The sequence below is a fragment of the Garra rufa genome, chromosome 24 (assembly GCF_049309525.1).
Source record: "Garra rufa chromosome 24, GarRuf1.0, whole genome shotgun sequence".
Lineage (NCBI taxonomy): Eukaryota > Metazoa > Chordata > Actinopteri > Cypriniformes > Cyprinidae > Garra > Garra rufa.
Window position 1 is genome coordinate 2,572,055 of NC_133384.1, and position 9,068 is coordinate 2,581,122.

General features: G+C 37.1%; 1 protein-coding gene across 3 annotated transcripts; it reads left to right on the plus strand.

Moving 5' to 3' along the window:
* The first annotated feature begins 422 nt into the window (after nt 1-422).
* On the plus strand, nt 423-5,795 carry LOC141300503 (uncharacterized). Of its 3 annotated transcripts, none has more exons than XM_073830792.1 (2): nt 423-1,880; nt 5,512-5,795. In XM_073830792.1, the coding sequence occupies exons 1-2, from the start codon at nt 546-548 to the stop codon at nt 5,734-5,736; spliced, it is 1,560 nt and encodes a 519-aa protein (XP_073686893.1). In that variant the 5' UTR covers nt 423-545; the 3' UTR covers nt 5,737-5,795. The 3 variants fall into 3 exon arrangements, with proteins under 3 accessions (XP_073686893.1, XP_073686892.1, XP_073686894.1); XM_073830791.1 differs by having other exon boundaries at nt 423-1,848; nt 5,396-5,795; XM_073830793.1 differs by lacking the exon at nt 5,512-5,795 and having other exon boundaries at nt 423-1,553; nt 1,797-2,267.
* Nucleotides 5,796-9,068: the final 3,273 nt, after the last annotated feature.

Sequence of the window (9,068 nt, forward strand, 5' to 3'; positions counted from 1 at the left end):
CGGGTTGGCGATAACAGGCCCTGATTGGAGGAGAATGGTTGAACGATATCAGGAGGAGAGGCCTGCAGAATCAAGAATATAAATGCATATTTTAGCTTTGTGAGACATTCCTGGACTGCCCAGAATGTCAGATTTGATATTGGCTGTTCTGGAATCCTGAGCTCAGCACTCTTTGATTTTACTATTAAATTGGCTTTAAACTTTGACGCGGACTCGAGCTGTTTTATTTAAAGGGCGAATAAACGAGCTGGGGGGGGGAAGTAGGTATTTTTACAATACCGGCAAATTCCAACAGTCTTTAAACAGGGGTTAACTTTTACTTGTCTTTTTTCACTTTAGACCTGATGGCACTGAAAGAGGAGAGTCAAGAACTGAATGAAATGGAAGAGAAAGATTATGATTTCATAAATGGAGAAAAATATTTTAGTTGGTCACAGACCGAAACGACTTCCTCAAGAAAAAAGACTCGAAAGAAAGGAAGAAGTTATTTTACCTGCCAACAGTGCGGAAAGTGTTTCAGTCAAAGAGGAAGTCTTAAAAGACACATGAGAATTCACACAGGAGAGAAACCTTATGGCTGCCAACAATGTGGAAAGCATTTCGGTCTTAGAAAATGTCTTAAAAGGCATTTTATGATACACACTGGAGAGAAGCCTTACACCTGCCAACAGTGTGGAAAGAGTTTCACTCAACCTGGACACCTGGGAGTCCACATGAGAGTTCACACCGGAGAGAAACCTTATATCTGCGAAGAGTGTGGAAAGGGTTTTACTCGATCTGGACAGCTTGGAGCCCACTTGAGAGTTCACACTGGAGAGAAACCTTATGCCTGCGAACAATGTGGAAAGCATTTCGGTCTTCGAAAAAGTCTTAAAAGGCATTTAATGATTCACACTGGAGAGAAGCCTTACACATGCCAGCAGTGTGGAAAGAGTTTCACTCAACCTGGACACCTGGGAGTCCACATGAGAGTTCACACCGGAGAGAAACCTTATATCTGCGAAGAGTGTGGAAAGGGTTTTACTCGATCTGGACAGCTTGGAGCCCACTTGAGAGTTCACACTGGAGAGAAACCTTATGCCTGCGAACAATGTGGAAAGCATTTCGGTCTTCGAAAAAGTCTTAAAAGGCATTTTATGATTCACACTGGAGAGAAGCCTTACACATGCCAGCAGTGTGGAAAGAGTTTCACTCAACCTGGACACCTGGGAGTCCACATGAGAATTCACACTGGAGAGAAACCTTACGTCTGCCAACAGTGTGGAAAGGGTTTTACTCGATCTGGAAAGCTGAAAGTCCACATGAGAGTTCACACTGGAGAGAAACCTTATGTCTGCGAACAGTGTGGAAAGAGTTTCACTCAACCTGGACACCTGGGAGTCCACATGCGAGTTCACACTGGAGAGAAGCCTTATGTCTGCGAACAGTGTGGAATGCATTTCAATCATAGGCTGAATCTTGAAAGACATGTTTCAATTCACACTGGAGAAAAGCCTTTCATATGCCAACAGTGTGGTAAGAGTTACACTCAAAATGGAAGCCTTACCAGACACATGAGAATTCACGAACACCCTTATGAGTGTGATCAGTGTGGAAAGAGTTTTGATCAACATGAAGACTTTGAAGTCCATAAGAAAACTCATGAAGAGAGTCCTTACACATGCTCTGAGTGTGGAAAGAGTTTTAGTCAAAAATTGTTCTTTGAAGACCACATGAGAATCCACTCTGGAGAGCAACCCTACACATGCCCTCAGTGCGGAAAGGGGTTTAATTATAAGCATCACCTTCAAGACCACATGAGAGTTCACACTGGAGAGAAGCCTTTCACCTGCAAACAATGTGGAAGAAGTTTCAACCGAAAAGGAACTCTTAACAGACACATGAGAGTTCACTCTGGAGAAAAGTCAGCTATATATGATCACTCCTTTACGAAAATTAACAATGTTTGTTTCGTAGTAACCATGGTTTAACTAAGGTTTTAGTAATAAAACCATATTAACTATAAAATAAACCATGGTTCTACCACAGTAACCATAGTAAAACTATAGTTTTTGAAGAAAACCATAGTAACTCCAAAATAAACCATGGTTTTACTACAGTAATTGTAGTTAAGCCATGTTTTTTTATAGTAAAACAATAGTAACTACAAAAGAACTATGATTTTACCACAGTATCGACAGTGAAACAATAGCAATGATGAAATGAACCATCTATAGCATAACTGTGTTAAAATTAAATATTCATGTACTATAATATGTGTGCTTATACTTTTTACCCGGAAGAAATAAATAAGCATGATTTGGTAAAGGAAAAAAATGAATACATACATACATATATAAAATAATGGCTTTAGCTGCTCTTCCTCTTTCACATCCGAATTGTTTTGCTTCTTGGGGAGTGAGTTGGTTTTGCAGACCCATCTCCTTAATTTCCCAAACATACAAAAAAATACATAAACAGTGTTTAAAACTTTACAATACCATAAAATCTTAAAACAAAATGATTTTTATCATTACATACATTATTAAAAGCTGATAAAATGCAATGAGTATTTCTATTATTAACAGAGAAGTCAACTGTTACACACTGCTTTATATCCTTCATTTCATTTTGTGTATGTAATGCAGGCCTCGCAAAATCGCTTGCCCAAAGCCCCGGGACTACAGTTTTTTTCAGTCGGGCTACCAAAATAGTTAGCTGGACAGATGTTAATATGCCTTCTAAAAATCTAAACAATTAAGAAAAAATATAATAAATTATAAACTCGATTTATCCCTTTTAATGGTGTAAAGGTTGACATTCCATTGTATGAGATTTTTTTTTTTTTTTGTGAACCTGTATCTGATTTATAAATCATGCCATTTTATGCCTTAATATTATACCGTCTACAATCTTACAATACAATACATCAGGGGCCACATATATTTTCAATAGTGACCATACAGAGTTTAATATAACAGCTGTTCTTTATTACTGTATTTAATAGAAAGAAGAAAATCTATTTCTAATCAAAATGAATAGGTAAAAAAAAATATTTTTAATCTTTTAAACATTAAAATGGTCTTTTATGTTCGGTTTCTTTCTCAGAACTGCTTCACAGCATTGGCTGCTAGAAGACTCTGAAATAATATGTATATCAGCAAGGAATGTGTCACAATATACAGTACAGTATTGCTGTACTGATGTTTTGAGCAAAGCCCTATTTAGGGAACCCCTTTCACTGTGATAAAAATATTACTAATTCTGTTGTTTGAGTCCTGAACTAAACATACATGCAATTAAAACTTTTAATAATGCATTATTGGTCTTATTAATGACATTGTTACTTATTATGTAAGTAACTGGATGCCTACAATGAGATGATGAACCCGAGGGGCTCTTTAATCCCTTCTTCCAGGGGCCCTTTTTATACTTTGAGCACCTGCCCCTTTAAAGGTCACTGCACGGTCCTGGGGAACATTTATGAATTCATGAGTACGGTTTATAAACTGAGGGAACGAATTGCAAAACCGTGCCCATGGATTAATTATTTTTCTTCTACAGGGGCCATTAGGGGCTCCATACTGTATAAATGCTTTGAAACTACTTACTTGGAAAAAAACATACAAATCGTTCTGGTAATATTAATCCAAAAATGACTTGAATTGCCCTAATACTGGGTGGAAAAGGGTACTCTCAACTTCAAACAAACGTAATACAAATTGTATTACTTTGTAAGCAACCCAGCTCGTGCAGAGGAGAAGCAGGAATGTAAGAAATAAATGGATATTGTTTCCATAATGTTAGTATAATTGGGTTTTATACAAACATAAAAATGTAAAACTATAGCAATATTTAAATATGGACAATTTTTTTTTTCTGAGATGAAGTAGCCTACTGCTGTTAGCCCATATGTTGTGTTTAACACTGTAATATGAAATGTAATAAATTTTTTTCAGTCAGAGATATTACTCATGTGATAGATAACTGTTATAATCTCATTTTAGCACAGGCTGTTATAGTTAATCCTTTACATAATAATGTAATATTTAATATAACAATCCTTTACAGTCATAAATCTTTAATTTTTCCAATTTTATTAAATAATAGTTCAATCTCTCTGCAAACTCAAATTAAATTTTTAAAAAGTTTTTTTCAGTCCTGTAATTTGAAAACCGAAATACTGGAATTCTTGGTTGAGAATATCACCAATGTATTAGATATAAAATTAGATAATTAGTACCAATAGCTTTGGACTTTTGACAGATCTGCAGTTCGTCCCTTCAATTCATCCCACGTACTAGGTACAGTATTATGTGTTGTATAATGTAAAATTATGATTTTAGCGAAGAAGACCTTTATTTTGGTCTGGAGATGTGACGTCATAATGCTGCGGCGCGCTCCTGCATCTGGGATTCAAACGGAGAAAGGTGTGTGCTTTTAACAACTGAAAGTGTTTAAATCAAGACAACTCGTTTAGAGAATTGCATTTAAAACTGTGAAATTAATTGTTAGCAAACACAACACTGTAATGCTTTATTTAGTGACACTGTACTCCCTATATAGCAAATATTTATTCCTAACGAATTCGGTCACTGGAGTAATGTTGATAGAAACGGATCTTTTCGAAATTCCGAGTCAACAGAATCAATCGATTCACAAAATGATTCACTGATTTGAATCGCCGCTCACTGACGACGTCTGCTGCTCAAAACACTGGAAATGCAACGAGAACAACAAACACTTGAAATGACAACGACTACAAACAGCAAATGTTTTCTTGAAAGTCTTATCTGATGAATGAATGCTGTAAAAAAAATGACACTTTTTAAGTTAAAATTTGTTTTAACTGTCAGTGATTTTTTTTTTCTGCCATCATCAAAAGTGCAATATTAAAACGTTAATAGCACTGAATGTTCATTACAACAAGCAATAAATAAACACATTTCAGAAACACTGTTTACTGTAATAGTCACTCATCTTGTATTTTAAATATGAAATGATGTTACTTTGTTACTCTCCAACTCATCATAACTTCTCTGGGTTTAATTAGAAAATATTTCTTAATTGAATGCTGCTTTTAAATCCATAAAGTACGAACCTTAATTCTAACATGAGAATTCACACTGGAGAGAGACCTTACAGCTGCCAACAGTGTGGGAAGAGTTTCATTTTAAGAGGACTTCTCCAGAGTCACATGAAAATTCACATTGAAAAGAAGCCGTTAATATACCCTCAGTGTGGAAAGAGTTTTACACACAAAACTAACTTTACTTTCCAGATGAGAATTCACACTGGAGAAAAGCCTTTCATCTGCAAACTGTGTCGAAAGACTTTCTCACGAAAAGGAGTTCTTAAGACTCACATGATAATTCACACCGAAAAGAAGCCGTTCATATGTCATCAGTGTGGGAAGAGTTTTACACAGAAAAAAACCTTTCTGCCCACAGGAGAATTCACACCGGAGAGAAGCCTTTTACCTGCCCTCAGTGTGGGAAGAGTTTTGCGCAGAAAAAAAACCTTATTATCCACATTAAAAATCACACTGGAGAGAAGCCTTTTATCTGCGAACATTGTGGAAAGAGTTTCACGTATAAAGGAAACCTTAAGGTTCACATGACAGTTCACACTGGAGAGAAACCGTACAAGTGTGTTCAGTGTGAGAAGAGTTTCACTTATCAAAGCAACCTGATACGTCATTTGCAAACTCATTCTGGAAAGAAACTGCCATTTTCTTCAATGCAAGAAGAGGTTTAGAAAAAGAAGCAATTTCTACAATCATCTAAACATTCATTTTGAAAGACATTCAATTGTAGTCAAAGTACTAATACATTGTTTTCCATCACACTTACAGATACTTGTGAACAATCGTGCAAATATAAGACTGTCTGTTTTCTTTGTTCAAGATTGAATTGAAAAAATAAGCTTTTATGGACTTTATCAGGAGAAGCATGGAAATATTATTCTAGTTTTGTGCAGGTCTTTTTTTTAATCTGAACAGTTCATTCTTTGTTGTGCATCCAGTAGCCTGTACGTACAGTAGATATACTTAGTTTCCTGCCCAATTCATTTGCTACAATAAACAAGCAGTTGGGCTTCATTAATTTTCTTGTTAATTATACATTGAAGTAAGTATATAAAAAACTGATTTAATGGTTGCTTTCCGTCCACACTGAGACAGCGTTTTTGTCAAGGAAAACAGCTTTTTGAAAACGCTCTCTAAAGTGGATAAATTTAAAAACGCCGTTTTCACGTTGTAGTTTGGACTGTGAAAACGGAGGCTTTTGAAAACGATGATGCATATTTGGTCATCTGACGCATATAGATATCTATGTTTACAGCAGTAATTGTGCCTGTGCTATTCACTGTCACACTGCTGCTAAAGAGATTTACCTTGTGCACTCCTCAAATTACAGTCCTAAAATTATGACAGAAAATGTACTCACAGTTGCTGTCCAGCAAAACATGACAACTGCTTTTCAGAAAAAATATGAATGTGCGCGATATAGACGCGTCAGTGGATGATGAGATATTTCCATGAATGATCCCGGCAGAAGAATTGCGTGAAAACATATTACATCTGTATAATTTTGGAGGCTTTACGCATGCGCAGTAAGGCGAATTTGATGTTTTCTTACGTTTCAGTGTGGATGAAAAACTTTTGGAAAACACTTGGAAACGCTGTGCGGACGGAGAGCGTTTTAAAATGAAAACTCCATTTTCAAATATATCCGGATAAATGTAGACATAGCCTTAAACAAAAGTTCTTTAATAAAACCTACAAAGGGTAATCCAGAGAGGTTCCCTGCTGAAAAAACCAGCATATGCTGGTTTTTTCAGCAGGGTTAGCAGGGGAACCTACATCCAACACACCATAAAGACATTTAAGACCAGACAAAAAGGTAGGGACAAGCAGGAACTTAAATACACAGGATAATTAAACTCAGATGCAGGTGCAACATTACCAAATAAAGAAACCGGAACAAAACAGATACAAAAGGAGGGTTAAAAGCAATGCAAAATGAGTCCACAAAGGTGACACAACTCCTCCCTCCCGGAAGGCGCATCTTCTTTTTCTTCAACTTACCTTTACACCTCCTTTAAACTTTTGCAGCTCTGACTTGAATGCCCACATTAGAGATGTTCAGTGCCAAGTCGCATTGACATCCAACATCTTTAGTACAAAGTTAACATAATAGAAAATGTATAGCCTGGCTAACGCCAGACCACGTGATGACTTCGTCATGATTCGTGGTCTGGGAACCACATGCTCATTTTCTCGTATTTGAGGCGTGGTTTACGAATGCCCAGAGCCGTTTATTGGGCGATACGAATGTCTATCAAATGCGCCTGTGCGTAGCTCATAGCCAATCGTTTCAATTATACCGAATGACGTATGTAGAGCGATCGCCTAAAGTTGCTCTTTTTTTCAAAATAAACATGCGTTCTAAACTACTTAGAAGAATACTATACCGTGTCTACACCGGACGCAACAGTTGCCGCGCCGCAACAGCTAAAGTCTGTCTACACTGGACGCGACAAGGCGACCGTTGCAAATCATTTAAACTTTTGTGTGAGCACGTCATAAATAGAACGCGGCAGCAGATTACTGTCGGGATTTGCCAGGTCTCGCCGCATCCAGTGTAGACAGCATAATAGGTTCTAATGTCATTTGTCGCGTCGGGAAAGATAACTTCGCGGCTGCTGCCATGCTGGATCCATAGTAACAAACTGCTTCGGTGAGTTGCATAGAAGGCGTCATCGTCTTGCTGCTCCCTCCCCGTTCTGTGATTGGTTCCCTATCTTATTGGTTTCCAGACTAGATTAGAAGCGTGAATAAAATCGCACAGCGCAAGGCAGGAAGGGGAAACCCAGGCTAGAAAATTTATGTAATTTGAATAAATGTCACTTAAAATACTTACTTGTGCTGGAAACGATGCCCCTACATTGTAAAGGCTGGAACAGCCGTCTCTGCTAACTGAAGGTTGATTGCAAAACCAGAGGCCACCATCGCAAAATTGGTGAATCAATCATTGGAAAAATGCCAATCGCAAAGTTGTAAGCTAGCACAAATACCTCCTTCTTCAAAGTGAGTAAATTCAAGCCATTTTGATCTTAACCAGGGTATAGTTGGGAAACTGAACAAAACATGAGCACTTGAACAACCAAAGATTCACTTACGACCCATATTTCGCTCCCTCAATGATTATTTGACCAGGTGTTATTTATAATGTAGGGCGCAGGACTCGTCGGATTCTAGAGAGCGTTTGATTGGACAGAAACTTTGATGAAAATCTGAAGTGCAGGGTGATAAAATGCGTTGATCCATATTGCCGGAAGTTAAAGACTGTTAGAATTTAAATAATTGTATCTTCTAAAAGCGAATGTCTTTGTTATGAAGTAGACTACCGTATAGGTAAACTTAAGGCTAACATATTTATACTAAAAAATAGAGAATTTTGGTTAGCTCAAAGAATTTCAAATTAATCAATATGTGTGTACAAGTGTGAGACTATGTTTCTCTCATCACCTGTGCACTGCAAATCTCCACCAGGTCATTTTGACCAATGAATAGGATGAAATGAGTTATTTAAAACATACATTTCAGTCAGGGAAAGTAGTTTAACTCACAGGAAATCGTGTATAATAATCGTCATTAAATATAGGCAATTTCCAGTTTCTGATCAGTAACAGTAATAATGATATCAACTTGTTTCTTTGTCCAGCAAATTGTTCAGTGATACTCATTAATCTGATGTTGGCTCGTCGTCACGGCAACGTATTTTACTAATCAGAACGGAGTTAAAACAATTGAACAGAATAGGGCTTAAGGTAGCAATATGAGATCGAAACAGTTTAAGTGACTATTGTCATGTAAGCAATTAGCACAGAGAATCATTATATGTGAATATATGGTTGTTTATTAAACTATTCTACTTACAAACGATCGCACATAGACAATCGTACATAAAACACAAATAGACAGAGAACGCGTGAGAGAGGGAGTAAGAGATCGAGATCTGAGAGAGAGGGAGAGAGTAAGAGAGAGAGACAGAAAGTGAGTTTGCAAAGGGACAGGAATGAAACGG

Bases quoted from the DNA above. Each gene is read 5' to 3' on its own strand.
- LOC141300503 (XM_073830791.1), top strand. From the start codon at position 546: ATGAGAATTCACACAGGAGAGAAACCTTATGGCTGCCAACAATGTGGA. The intron at 1,849-5,395 runs GTTTCAACCGAA...CAGTGTGGGAAG, and splicing joins CTGCAAACAATGTGGAAGAA to AGTTTTACACAGAAAAAAAC.